The 15,538-nt window shown below is 39.5% G+C and overlaps 1 protein-coding gene across 1 annotated transcript in view; it reads right to left on the bottom strand.

Moving 5' to 3' along the window:
* PMS1 (PMS1 homolog 1, mismatch repair system component) overlaps positions 1–15,538 on the bottom strand; it is an 89,087-nt gene that overhangs the window by 48,340 nt on the left and 25,209 nt on the right. The window contains exon 5 of the mRNA XM_074967773.1: positions 12,947–13,110. Coding sequence (XP_074823874.1) covers positions 12,947–13,110 — 164 coding nt within the window. The remainder of the gene's footprint in view (positions 1–12,946; positions 13,111–15,538) is intronic.

Genomic DNA, 15,538 nt, shown 5'->3' with positions numbered 1-15,538 from the left:
TATCCATTCTAAAGGTGGAAGGGATCCAAAAAGGTGTGGAATGGAAGACTGCCACCTTCATGGCATTAGCTTCTCCTTTTCCACATACATCTTCCCCTGACCCCCAACACAAACACATGCCTCAGTAGGTATCAGACACTGCAGAAAGGAAGGGGTGGGCTACAGGCAAGTTTGGGGGATAGTAATTTTCCACAGCATTATCCTCCCCCCACCCCACAACAAACCCAAGGGATTTCCTGAGTAAATTAATGCTGACTCCATGAGCACTCACTTACTCACTCAGGTGTCCCCTTAGCGATGTGAGCACACCCTCCCAAGGAGGGAGACATTTCAGAGAAGCAGGTGGTGGAGAAGCTCTTGGCAGCACGATGCCTATAAGAATCATGCTTGCTAAAGAACTGGAAGGTGTCAAGAGGAACTGGAAAGCACTGCAGGGTCACAAGGCCTCCCTGTGGATAGCCCTAGCCTCCAACAAAGCCCCCAAAATCCACACAGATTTTAGAGGGAGCTGATCAACCCACTCTGCCAGTTCCATAGGGAAGGAATAGAGAAACTCTGCTCCCATGCATCACAGAATAAGGAGGCGATTCAGCAAGTAAAACTTGCAGTGTCCAGTTGTCATATCTCACCAGGGGTGGTGGTGGTGGTAATGTTTTAGCATTAAAACAGTCATGTGTATGGATTCTTAAACTGTAGGGGAAAGTTCATAGGTCCATGTCGTTTCTGCAGCAGGGTTGATCAAATAAAAACTCCTCTGGGGCTTTGTCAACACAAGAGGTTTTTTTTTTGTTTTTTTTTTTTGGCAGGAGAAGTAGATAGTTCGAATCAGTGAGATTACACAAATTGCAGTGGGAGACTGAGAACTGAAACCCATTTTTTAAAAGCATTTAAAAGCCTTTTTAGTATTTATTATTAGTCAACAAAAGCAACACAGGATATAGCATTGTAACAAAACACAGTGGCAAGATTATAAAAAGGCACACCTCCAAGAAATTATTATAAATAATTTCCTTACAGCTTCCTCTCCTAACCCTCCCCTGCGTATACAAAGTAAAGCAGTCTGAATGCCCGCAAGAGCTGAAGACATGTATTAGGTATTGCAGTACATACTGTACACTTGAACCAGTCATTGTTATGAGATTTCTCATATATGCTGTGCTGTCACTTGAAAAGTATGATGGATGGGAAACTGGATGGCTCAAGGAATTAGTAATAGGATACACAGCATTTCACCTCCAGGTCACCAGTTCGGAATTCAGTCCAGGTTGGTAGTGACCAAAGGTTGTTACCATCTGACAGCTGTTTGGCGGCTGATGTAAAATGAGTTGATGGTCTCTGTACAGTTCCTAGTAGACAGGTGCTCACATCACAAAAAAACCACACCATAATTAGCACCCTGTTTGGCTTCCTCGGCAAAGAGGCTGTAGAGTGACTGGACATAAAGACTAAATTACTCTCCAGGTTAGGGATGAGGCACATTGGCAGGGCAGTTGGGAAGCCTACACCACCAGCATACAGGCTATATCGCTTCTGTGGGTATGCAGTTTGCAATGTTGCCAATCCAGCACCTTTCACAAAACCCAAAGACCTTTTCAATTAAAAAATAAATAGGTTGGAGGCTCATGACAAAACAAAGTTTGCAGTGTCCTGACTGCACCCACCATGAGGTAGCCACCATTTTAGATTCCTGCACACTCATATGATTTACGATTGTTATAGTTTTAATGTGCTTCGTTGAGGATTGCATGTATGAAGATTACAAACCTTCGAACACAGCTGCAGAAGACTTGCTCCTTGGAGGAAAAATTCCAAACCAAAGGGCCTGATTCTCCATTTGTTGCACCTCATTTGGGTCTAATCCAAAGCCCACTGAAATCAATGGAAAGACTCCTTTGATTACAATGGTCTTTGAATCAAATCAATAGTCATATAAAATACACTTTAACTCTAGAAAGTGCAAGGCACTGGAGGAGCAGCCACCACCCTGTGATGTAAGCTGTTTTTGGGCTCCTGAGTCCTGCACAGTATTTAAACGACACTGTTAAACAAAAGCAGTTAATAATGAAGTAGTAAACTGGAAAATTTTGAAGACTAAAACCACAGATAGTCAGCTGTAACTACACAAATAGGAATTCAAAGTGCCTGACCAGATTCACTACAGCATTGCACTAGATCAGCAGTTCTCAAACTGTGGGTCGGGACCTCAAAGTGGGTCACGACCTTGTTTTAATGGGGTCGCCAGGGCTGGCTTAGACTTGCTGGGGCCTCGGGCGGAAACCGAAGCCTGAGCCCCACCGCCTGGGGCCAAAGCCAAAGCCCGAGAGCTTCAGGCCTGGACAACAGAGCTCAGGTTACAGGCCCCCTCCCTGGGACTGAAGCCCTTGGGCTCTGGCTTTGTCCCCAGTCCCCGACCCAGGCAACAGGGCCTAGGTGGGCTCAGGCTTCAGTCCCCCCAGTGTCATGTAGTAATTTTTGTTGTCAGAAGGGGGGTTGCGGTTCAATGAAGTTTGAGAACCCCTGCTCTAGATTTATGACAGAACTCTATTGATAACAATTCTAATTTTCCCTTCTGAGAAAATATTACATTGTAAATATCCAAAGCACCCAAACCTACTAAGTTATGAGCCAATTCTCAACCACGATTACCCTGCATTCTTTACAACTTCTAGTTTAGAGGCCTAATTTACTACTCTTATGCTCCAATTTTACATCACCACCACAAACTGGCATCTAAATTAATCTTATCAATTGAGGAAAAGGACTTGAGCATTACTGTGGATTGCTCAATGAAGATCTCTGCTCAGTGTGCAGCTGCGATCAAAAAGCAAACAAAATTAGAGGATGCATAAGGAAAGGTATGGAGAATAATACTGAATATATAATACAACAGAACCCCATTTATCCGACCCTCCCTTAACCAGTTCTCCACATTTACCAAACAACCAGGACTCCAGGGCCAGAAGTGGGTGATCTCTCTTGTGTCCGTTAGATGGTGCTACAGCATCACACTATCCCATTCTCTGGTTTATCTGGAGTTTTGATTATCTGATCTGGCCCTGGTAATTAGACCGGATAAATGGGGCTCTACTGTATCATTATATAAATAATGGTTCATCCCCATCTCAAAAGAGATACTGCAGAATTAGAGGGTGCTTATGAGACAAGCAACAAAATAATAAGAAGCACTGACAAATTCTTATATTGAGAGACTTGAAAAGTTGGGATTCTTCACTTTAGAAAGGAGACAAGAAGGGACATGATGAAAATATACAAAATAATGAATGGTATAGAGAAGGTACATGCGTAACTTTTAGTCATGAAATTTTATGATACAAGAAATAAGGGACATTCCATGAAATTGAAAATAGCAAATTCAAAACTGATAAAAAGAAATACTTTTTCCACACAGAACATAATTTGACTGTGGAACTCATTGCCACATGATGTCACTGAGGCCAAGAACTCACCAAGATTCAAAAAGGAACTGTACACTGATATGGATAACAAGAATATCCAGAATTATAATAGTTAATATGTTTTAATAGATGTTTTGGAAAGGAGACAAAAATGCTTCCAGGTTTAAGACGATCTCCAACTACTACAGTTTAGGACTACACTTTCATGAGGGGCAGATTATTCCACATCTGCCTACTGTGAGGTTTCTTGCACCATCTCCTGAAGTATCTGATACTGACCATGGTCAGAAACAAGACACTGGACGAGATAGGAACTGTCATACTGGATTAGGCCTATGACAGATCTTTTTATAGCTGAATGTGGAACTACAAATTGTAGTGGGTGCACGTCCCCGAGACAAGTGCAAATTTTAACCTTTGGAGGGGAAAAAAGCCAACAGATCCTTAATTTGTGAATTTTCCCATACCATAAATGATATTTATCCCTGGGCAAAGGGGCCAGCACAAGACTTATCCAACATGTAAGCCCTATTTTGTGCACTGACGTGGGAGTTTCAAGTGGTCCATGGGCTGGCCATCTGCCACGGGGTGAATTTCACCCCACTAGAATGTATGACAAACATATTGAGCTGGTTCTGTTTGTACGAAGATAAAATTACTTTCCGGGTTCCAATACCATTTTTGCTGTCTCTAAACAAGTTTTTTCCCTTCAGCAGAAAATAACACTAGATTTATATAGTGTGCTTGGGGGGTAAATCTTAGAGAATTTGACCTGAGCAATGCATTTTGCTTCAATATCAATTTGAATTCCATTTTATTAAAAAGGTTCAAATTGTGTTTTACAGTTCTCAGTTACCACATTGCTCATCTTTTTGGGGGGCAAAGATGCTGGATGTGCTAACCAAGTTAACTTCACACAATCTAACTCATTTAACATATAAGGGAAAGTATTCTTATCTAGGATTATTTTATCTAGCCCCCTGCCAAGAGTTGAACAAGTAAGTGGGTTTTAGCCCAAGAAAGCTTATGCCCAAATAAATTTGTTAGTCTCTACGGTGCCACAAGTACTCCTGTTTTTTTCTGCTGATACAGACTAACACGGCTACCAGTCTGAAACAAGATGTTGTGTAACTTAAGCAAGACTCATATACAGGAATATCCAGCTACACAGCTTTAAGATATGCCAAAATATGTTTCCTATTGATTGGGTTATTTGATATTTATTTTTTACCCAACAAAAATACAAAGTTTGGAACAATTAAAATAAAGCTTGAAACAATTTAAGATGGCTGAAAAGTTTGTATCATCCTAGCTCTCTGACTCAGACTTGGAAATCAAGCTTTAGTGAAGGTTTTGTTTCAAACAGGAGTACACACTTGGTAATAATGGAGAAATACAATCAGCCTTAAATAACTTATATAGAAAAGAGCAAAGAAATAAGAATGACAGAAATAGTGGACATATTTGCTTTGCAAAAATGTAACTGTGCCACTCAATTCATTTAAATTTACTTATCAACTCACATTTTTGTCCAAATACTTACTATCACGTACAGTACTGCACTAACCTCCTACGTGCAGAAAAAATGAAAGAAGGGACTATCAGGATGGACAGTAAAAAATTAAGACAACTTTTGGTCAACAATATTTGTGTCAAAGTATCATAGAGCCCACAGCCAAACAAAGATGTATCACCACACATGTTCCAGAAAAGACACATTCCAAAATAGGCTAGGCTTGAAACTGTTGGGGGAAAAGCTTTAGAATACTGCATATTAAAGATACGGAGCTCAACTGTCCCCCATACTGGTTTTTCTCACACAGGAAATGGGAAAGTCTGTTGCCCCAATCTCGGGTATGGCCAATCTGTGCTTGATGTAGGACTTGGGAGTGGACAGGTCTAGAATGACACAGATGGTAATATCCTAGCTTCGAGCTCCCCCAACATTAGGGGCTGCAAAGTGATAGTTCAGCCCTGATTCAAATTAAAGCAACCGTAAGTCTTCTCTAATGTATAATGGCAGTAAATAGGATTTTACATCAGCAGAGAACCACAGTGCAGTGCATTCAAACCACACTTTTTCTCTTCCCTGACATGCCCCTGATGCTAGCTGGGGAGCCCAGGAGGGAGTGTTGTCGATGTCTGAAATGGCGTACAGCTAACTATGCCAATGCAGCTTTGTGATCTTTAAGGATCATATTGGGAATCTCATCCCACCTATCTTAAGTATCTTAGAAATACCTATCATGCTGGTATTACTTGTGGAGTTTCCATCTGATTATTCCCTTAAAAGGGGTTTAATCCTGAAACCCATTGATCTACCAAGATCTGCTGGGGTCTAAAACCATCTGTTTGGAATCCCTTTATCCCTGAATTATCTTCTAGTCCCATGGAGGCAGCTGCAACTGCCACGCTGGTTGCTGCCTCCAACCCCTCTTTGGAGGGCAGTGGTTCATTGCAGGACCTGTGAGAAATGACAGCTCATAATCACTCCAAGATGTTGTATCTGAAATTGTTAGTACTTCTACAGTAACTTTTGCAAACTAAAACACATCTCTACCATTTGTGGACTGATATAGATGGCTGGAATGGAACTATTCATTGTGACCCACATGGAAATTTTATGTATTGTCTCTCTTTCCATATGTTAAGGAATTTCACAAACACTAGATCAAAGTGCATGCAAATGCTCACCACATTTACTAGTGATTTAGCTAGTGGCTACAGATTTTAAACAGCAAAGGACTTCGAGTTGTTGTAGCTGCTGTGGCAATGAGAAAGTTCCAATTCCAGGGGACAACCTTCTTTATAGTGCAAAATATACCAGGAGTTTACAGGTGGCTGCAATATGGCAAATTGGACTGAAAAGTCTGACACCGTTTAAACAAGAGTAGCTAACTCTGGAACGTGCCTCGTTCTCCATCAGGTAATGTCAACTTTAAATAAACTCTCAGAATACTCTTGTAAATTATTTCTATTTGGCTGTCTCATTATTCAATATGCTCTCAAGGAACACGGTGATGAAAGAAGAAAAAATACCTCTTTCTAACATACCCATACTGGCAAGAGGATCAACATTATCAGTATTCAAAGAATGTCTTGGCAGGATAAACCTTCATAAAAAGAAGGAGCACTAGTTGTTCCAAGCTGTCAAAACAGCAATCGTACTTCAAGGGTTGATTTGCAAAGTGATTCAATATTTACGGCTAATGCAAACAAAACATTTTTAGCAGACACAAAAGCAGCCAAGCATTTCCTATTTCAGAAATTCATTGATAAATATATTCAGTGAGAGTGAGAAAACAAAGTGTATTTTTCTAGAAATTAATCCAAAAAGCATGAAGAGTTGTTGTTGGTTCTTCATACAGAATTTTAAATTCTCTTTTTTTCATATAACAAATGGCTGTGACAAGCAAGTGGACTGCGTAACAGTAAGACAAATTTCTAGAAACTTCAATTGGAAGGAGCATGACACCCACTGTTTAGTAAATCAAGTGACAGAAATGGAGCAGAATACAGTATGTTCTGAAGCTCATGGCCAAATGTTTGAAACTTAGGGACCAAAAGATATAAAATTTTAGATAGGCAACTGAATAAGAGTCCTGATTTTCAGAGATGCTGAGTACTTGGTAGATCCTATTAACTTCATGGGGCTCAATGGATTTAAATGCCTAACCTCAGACTTGCACATGTGAAAAACTTGGCCTATGAATGAGCTCTTTGCACAGGTACAGTACATCCTTTCCCAGGTAAAAGTTGTGTTTTTTCACTCTCCTTTCATTCCTTAGTCAGTCCTAGCTTTTGGCCAAAGGCTCCCCTTCATCTGCACAGTTTTTGCCACTTAGGGCTTGTCTACATAGTGTGTTAATCTGCACACTACAGGGATGTAAATTTTACAGGACACCAATGTGTTGTGCACTGACTGGCCTATGTGGACCCTGCTGGCACACTCTAAAAGTTCCTTAGTGCATGGTTAACGTGGTAGTGTTTGAAGGGTCCACACTTTTACCCTTGGGAAAGGATGGGAAACCAGAATTTACACCCCTCTGATGCAGATTAATGCACCATGTAGACTAGCCCTCATTGTCAAGCTCCCTCTTATGCAGTATATTAAACCATCCTGACTGCATTCCCAACTGTCAACCTTCTCTGCTTCTCTTTCTCCCCTATTCCTTCAAATTCTCAACCATTGCTTTCTGTTCAGTCTCTTCTTTTAAAAAAGCAACAAAAATAAGCCTCTGAAAGAGCCCAGTTCTCAGAGCTGATCTGGCTGCTCTTTGTGCCCAACAGACAGTCACAGGTGCCTCAAGCCACCCATCCACACATGCAAATGAACATGCAAACTACCATAAAGGATCCCCCAAAAGACTATGGCTCTTTCTGCTTTGGAACCTGAGCTCATTCCTGACGTCTGTTTTCTTCCACAGCACCGCAAGGTATTGGCACAGCCCCACGATGCAGGATTCTAGCAACTCCTTTGAATGATTATATATAACCACTTATTTATTTAACAGGTGGTCTTAGTCATAAATCCATGTACTCCATGAGAAATGTTGTTATCCCAAGCTTACCACAAAATACTTGGAAAATACTACGATAGAGCACATTTCTAGCACACAGTAGGATCAGAATGAGATAGACTGATCTGTTGGTCTGGATTACTACGGCTTTGCGATAATGGTGTTCTTCAGCTTCTGAAGAAAGAAGCCAAATAAGGTACTATTTAACAGTGCTATTGCTGTTAAAGGGTAAGTATGTAGAACTGATGAAAGAAATTACAAGTTAGAATTTAAGTAAAGAATGTTGAAGTACTTATAAAAACTAGAAAGCAATTAAATCTATTTATCAAACTATTGCAGTTTATATCTTCAAACAGATCTTAACAGTAATAAAAACTGAGCAACGAAAATGAATCCATACCCAGACCATTTTAACACATTAATAGTTTTAAAACAATCAGAGAACCCATTGGTTTGTGCCAAACCTTTGTTGGCTTATGGTTTTCCCAGCTCAGCTACAGCTAATGAGTGACCTCTTGTGCTAGAAAATCTCTGGGTTGCTTGATTTTCCTTTATTTTTATATTAATCAAGTGCTTGTGAAGATGAACAGCCCTAAAAAACAATGTCCTATCTTTAGCCTCAAAGCAAATACAGCATGTAAGTAGGAGCAATACTAGTTTATTGTTCTATATTGCCCCGAATACTGTGCTTGAATCCTGTTATGGAGTAATTACCTCTGAAGATGAGAAAATAATTCATTCTTCATGAGAGGCCAACATAATTCAGTGTTGGTATCTTTCCCAAAACTGCCAGAATGGTTGATATTTTGATAGAGAAATTTGCTCACATGGAAATGGACTGAGATTTCCATTTGAAATAAGCACCAAGCGCCCACCATACCAGAAGGCCTCTTGGTCCCTACCACTTTTGTCAATAGTTCCATTATCCTGAACGATTACCAATCAACTGAACAATCTTATCCTCTAAGTTTCCTTGTTTCATAATGACAGGGAATCGTTTTAATCCACAATGCAGTATTCTAAAAAGATTGGGTTTGAAGGAAAATCAGACATATTATTATTCAAATTATATAGTATATAAGGTAGAGATGTAGGAACCCATGAAAACGCCAATGGTAAGTATTCCCCTACCTGATTCTTTACCTACAGGATCCTAGCATTTCTCAGCAAACTGAACTATCTGTCCCTCACTTTGCTACTATCCTCTGTCCGTTTTAATATTACTGAAGGAATTTTTTTCCCCTAAATTTTCCCAAGCTTTGAACTGCAGTTCTACTCTAAAAACAGACTATGCAAAAATGGCATCTTCTTTCCCAACAGAGTTGTTTTCTGGGTGAATTCATAAATGCACCTACTGACATGACTGCATTTTAATCCCATGAGCTCTACAGAGTCATCAAGCTGAGACTGAGTTGGATTCTGTTCTTTCTTGTCCATCAGCAAAAAACTGGTTAGCAAGGTCAAATCATTTACATCTATAAAAACCCACTGCAGGTTAGTGTGAATGAACAAGTGCTCTTGAAAACATAATATGAAGAGTTGCAGAGGTTTAAATGAGGCCTGCAGAACCTCCATTACTGGTATGATGCACCAAATGGAAAGAACTGAACTGGACTCTTAAAACACAGGATGCTTTTGCACAGCTGGCAGCAAGAAAAAAAGACAATCTTTTTACTTGTCAACTGAGCACATCTGATATAGAAAACAATGAGCAACAACATGGAACCCACCATTCCATTTTTACACTCAGTTTTCAGAGCAGAACAACATTTCAAGTATTGTTAAAGAAACCAAACAAATTTGGATTTATTCACAAGAACCACCCATCTCCCATAAGTCACCAGATAGGAGAAGCATTCAGGACTGCTAGTATTTAAAATTATTTTTTTGTTTGTTAAAGTGAGAGAATCCAAGACATAGTAGGAATAGTCAGCTCCCACTCAAAGAGAAAACTTTGTGCTGGAGATATCACTGCAGCCAAAGAGCCAGCCCAGGGACAAAAGTCTTCTTTTGGTTAAACAATATTGCAGTTTGTTTAAAAAGGTGTTTATTTGATATCTCTTTAAAATAATGTTTAAAATGACGATATTATAGTGATGCTGAGAAGTGAGAGAGAAAAATAAGAACATTTTATAAAAGGCACAATATTATTTAAAAAGAATAAAATTAAATGAAAAATGTATTGTGCCCTCATGACAAGCTTCTGTGTTGGGCAGTTTTCTATGATGGTTGCAATTTCAGTAGCAGAGGGAAGCAGAGGGGAAAAACAGAAGAGACAACAGTACAATTAATGTGTTGGGGGTTAGGGGGAAGGAGGAGGACTAAAGTCCAGAGACACTGTCTGTTTCAGTATGCAGAATTACAGAGGAGTACAAGAAAGAGATTCTTGATCAAGGTATCGGTGAGGATAACAGACTTTGCATTAAAACACAATGGAGAAAAACATGGCATAATTTGAGGAGAAAAGAAACAGAAGGCAGAAAAAGAATCAAGACACATAACCAGCAACTAAATCAGAATGTGACTAAAATAGACACAGAGGATAAAAGCACCCCATGAAGCCCTATCCTAGAAAGATACTCCATGTGTTCTATCACTCTCAATGTTCTGTCTTTAGAACTTCAGCAATACTTTTATTGTTTGTCATACCAAAGTACTTTTTAATCTGAAGCAAAGAGCATGTGGGGAGTAGGTCCCACTAAGAAGTTGATTGTGATCCACAGCAAGAATAGAGGGTCAAGAACTTACAGCAAACAAGGTATGTTTTAAAATGACAAATGTGCTACATGTCTCTTACTCTGAATACCTGAGGTCATTCAGCACATAATTCTAAAGCCTTGAGTTCAGTAAGTGTTTGCAGCTTATTTTTCATTCTTTTTCACAACTATTAGAGTGCCAAGAAATTGGACAGTTTAATTGTTTCAACTAGGCATAGTTATTATTGCTCTAAATCAATGTCATCAAAGTTGTTTTTTAGAGACAGCTGAATACAATTTTCCTTTAAGGTCTGTGGACCCAGGTATAGGGTTGCCAGGTTTTCAACTGGAACACCCCATTGAAAAGGGACCCTGGTGGCTCTGATCAACACAGCTGACCGGGCTGTTAAAAGTCCATTTGGCCACCTGCAGCGGGGCAGGCAGGCTGCCTGCTCATCTCCGCGTGGCTCCCTGAGGCAGATGGCATGTCCCTCTGGCTCCTAGGTGCAAGAGTGGCAATGGGGACTCTGCGCGCTGCCCCGCCCCGAGTGCCAGTTCCACAGAGGCCACTGGCCAGGAACCCCCTGCCCCAGCCCGGAGCCCGCTCCCATATCCTGAAACCCTCATTTCTGGCCCCACTCCAGAGCCCGCACCCCCACCTCAGAGCCCGTACTCCCTCCTATACCCCAACCCCCTGTCCCAGCCCGGAGTCCCATCCCACATTCCAACTGCCTTGGCCCCACCCCCCCCCAACCCCTCCTGTAGCCCAAACCCCATAACCCTGGCCCCACCTGAGATCCTGCACCTGCAGCTGGGGTCCTCACCCCTTCCTACACCCCAACGCCTGCTCCAGCCTGGTGAAAATGAGCGAGTGAGCGAGGGTAGGGGAGAGCGACCAACGGAGGGAGGGGGGATGGAGTGAGATGGGGCCTGGCCTCATAGAAGGGGCTGGACACAGGGTATAGCCTCAGGGAAGGGGCGGGTCAGGGGCCGGACAAGGATGTTCGGTTTTCTGCAAATATAAAGTTGGCAACCCTACCTGGGTATAAGTTTGAGATTTTATACTACCTGCAATCCATAGCAGAACTATCACTGATCACAATGAAAGATTTACACTAAACTGCATTTACGGAATACCTATACTTTTAGTTATTATTTATTCATTATTTTATTGTCAAATATGTAAGATCACTTGTCATTTCCACTGACCAGTGTGAACATGAAAGATTTTTTAAAAAATATTCTAATTGATAGAAATAAAAAATTGAAATAAATGGTTCAATGAATTGAAATAATGCTTTAACTTTCAGATTGCAAGATAAGAAATTATTCAACCACCATAGAGAGAAATTTTTTTTAAAAATGGAAAAAGAATCACTTTGGTGGAACCTTTTTGGCCATTAGGTGTCACTCTTTACTTTCTGTGGCAGCATGGAAATCATGGGCCTAATTTTCCTCTCACTTCTGCCAGTATAAATCAGTAGCAGTTCCAATAAAGTCTGTGGAGTTAAACTAGTATAACTGAGAGGAGAATCAGGTCCAAAGTACCATTTCTGCAGATTTGTAGTTAATACTTCTGTTAGACTTCCCATGATTAATAAAAACTTATTCATATAATATTAAGGTCCAAGTAGCTTTTGAATTTGTGCCGTCAAGTCTGGGCATAAAATGAGCACTAGCTTAGTCATATTTGGGCCTGATTTTGCTTTCCTTAAATTGATGCAAATCAGACTTAAATGTATTATAGTCAATGCAATTACACAGGTACCTGTCTGGCCTGATAGGCCATATTTCAAGTCTCTCCTGCAGTGATCTGTTATAATTCAGCCCTCGGAGACAAAACAGTACACACAAGTAGCACTATCTACATGGCCTGTTTCAATGCCCAGTAAATTCAGTGGGAGCCTCTCCACTGACTTCAACTAGCAACCGATCAGACCATTAGAGAAAGGTGGAGGTATGGCTCTGCCTCTTTGTTCTGTACAATAACAAGCGTGTTATCAGTGCCCAATAAATCATAGCATTGTCTAACCTATATACACCAAATTAGGTTTTTGTGGGAGCAGAGACTTCTTTGAAAGATTGGCACTGCCTGTCTAAAACTCAATCCATCGTAAGCTAATAAACTCAGATGCAATGATGGAGGGGGGGTCTGAACCAACCTGCAATTATAGCAAATTCCTAAAAATCAAACATCTGATGACAAAATGCAGTCACAGTAACGAAAGTCTTGATGAACTGAACAAAATTATCATAGTCTTTATTTTCTTTCATTTTGAATTTAGATAGTTGGCACAAGAAAAGTCACTTTTACCTTGTTATGTGTAAAGATTATCCGTAGTTCTGGCTTTATGATGCCATACGCCATCAAAAGATCTTGGATTTTTTTTAATTCCTCCTTACACTTTTTAACTGTTGAGTAAAACTGTTTTCTTACAGGAAGATTCTTAAACAGCTTCAGTGCAGCTACAGTTGTACCTGCAAGTGGGAAATAAAAGACTGTGAAGCTAACATGAAAAGTGTAGGACTGGTTGAGTGTAAAGGAAAATAACCCCGCACTTGTGCTGAAAGAGGCTATTCTTCCATATAGGTGCATGCACATCGTTCTTATTAACATTAATTAGAATCATACGTGCATGAAGAGAAGGACATACTGCTACATTAGCATTCCCCTCCACAGCAAGCTGACTGCTAGATTTCACAGCTGTGCAAGCTAATCATGTCCTTCAACTGGAGCTATGCTCAAGCTACTTGACACCTAGATTACACATTTTTTCCATTTCTGGCGAGCCATGAGGATTTACTGAATTAATCTTACTTTACGTTTTCATTTTTCTAGTTTCATCCATATCTCTTTCTCTGGTATTAGTTGATACCAATAAACTGAAGTTAAAAATTTCATCTACAGTACATCTGCTCCAGTGCAGACCTACTAAACTCTCACCATATGTCTAATCATAGCCTCTTCTAATACTGTAGCAAACTTTTCTACATCTTTCCCTAGCATCTGCCTATAATATACCTAAAATGAAAAGCAATCCTACAGATTTTTTTCTTGAAGCAAAAACCCATCTTCTGAAAATCAGCAATAAAATATACAAGTTAATAGTAAAGTTCACCTGAATAAGAAAAAAAAAATCTTACTAATTAACTATAAACAAAAGGAAAAATGCAGCACTGCATTTCATTAAAGTTCTAAAGGAAAGCCTGCTTCAGAAAGTGCCGATTATATTTGCCACTGAATTAAGAGTAATACCTATGAAATCAACAGTATAAAATCCAGATAAAAAGAAAAGTCACAGTTTATAAAGAGGTAAATTTGTCATATTATTTAATTATGAGGATATTTATATATCAACATCAGGTCATGATAATTATCTCTCATGTTTAATAGGATGCCACAAGGAAGACTTTTTATACCTGAACCAAATACAGAATTAAAAACGTACTAAAATTAAGAGGTATTAAAAATCCCCGTCTTTGAAAAACAGCAAACAATTTAAAATATTAACAGGCAAACTGAAGGAGGCACTATCATATTTTACAAGAAAATTCTTAAGATTTAACTGTGCTGCTCTCTCAATTTAGCACACTCTATTTAAGCCCTGACTAAATTCCAGTCCTGCAATATGCTTCCTGGTATATATTATACCAACTTAAAGAGTCAGCCATTTAGAGCTGTAATATAAAAAGATGTGGTTTTGATTATGGTGTGATGACGTTTTCTTTCTTATAAACTGATTATAGCACAGATCAGGTCTTAAATCAAACTAAAGGCTCATTCAACATGTGGTCAATCTAACTTGTATTTCTGAGCTACACAACAGACCAGAACATTCCACTTTATGTGTCTACGAGGGTAGGGGAAAGGGTTGTAACCCCATTATAACACTTTAATGTAAGTATTATTCTCTGTTACCAGGTAAATTTACTCAAGTACCACTATTTTAACAACCGCATGCTAATAATTTTTATTTGTATTGGGGTAATGCCTAGATGCCAGGACACTACTAAGAGATGGTGCCTGCTTACATAGTTTATGTACAGTGTATATTAACTGACAAGGAGGGCTATTGGCCTACCCAATCCAATCAAGTATAATTAAAAAAATTAGCCTGTAAGAGGTATATAATTTTATCTTACATTAAAAATGTACTTAAATGAAGACTGAAGTACTCATATTTCAGCAGCAGTCAATCATTCAACAGCTCTGGTAAATATAAAGGCCAAGACAATACAGCTCTTATCTAAAGTTTGACTTCAGTGGGCTTTAGATCATAGATTATAAGGCCCAAAGGCACCACTGTGATCATGTAGTCTGGCCTCCTGCATAATACAGGCCACAGAATTCCCTGAATTGATTCCTGTTTAAACTAGAGCATATTTTTTAGAAAAACATTCAATCTTGATTGAAAAATTGCCAATGATAGAGACTCCATCATAATCCTTGGTGAATTGATTCAAGGTGAACTACCCTCTCTGTTAAAATTTATATTTTATTTCCAGTCTGATTTTGTCTAGTTTCAGCTTCTAGCCAGATCTTGTTATACCTCTGTCTGCTAGATTTAAGAGCCCATTATCAAATTTTTGTAACAAACTGTTTGCTCACGCCCAGCTTACCAGGTGATCCAGATCATTATCAATAACCTGTCCCCTTCAGTATTTATAATTCCCCCAATCTTTGGGTCATCTGCAAACTTTATCATAATGATTTTAGGTTTTCCTGCAGGCCATTGATAAAAATGTTAAATAATGTAGGGCCAAGAACCAAACCCTGCTGGATGCCACTAGAAACACACCTGCCCATTGATGATTCCCTATTTACAAGTACATTTTGAGACCTGTCAGTTAGCCAGTTTTCAATCTATTTAATGTGTGCCATGTTAATTTTGTATTGTTCTAGTTT

Source organism: Natator depressus, chromosome 11 (genome assembly GCF_965152275.1).
Source record: "Natator depressus isolate rNatDep1 chromosome 11, rNatDep2.hap1, whole genome shotgun sequence".
NCBI classification, from domain to species: domain Eukaryota; kingdom Metazoa; phylum Chordata; order Testudines; family Cheloniidae; genus Natator; species Natator depressus.
This window is presented reverse-complemented; position numbering and strand designations above follow the sequence as displayed.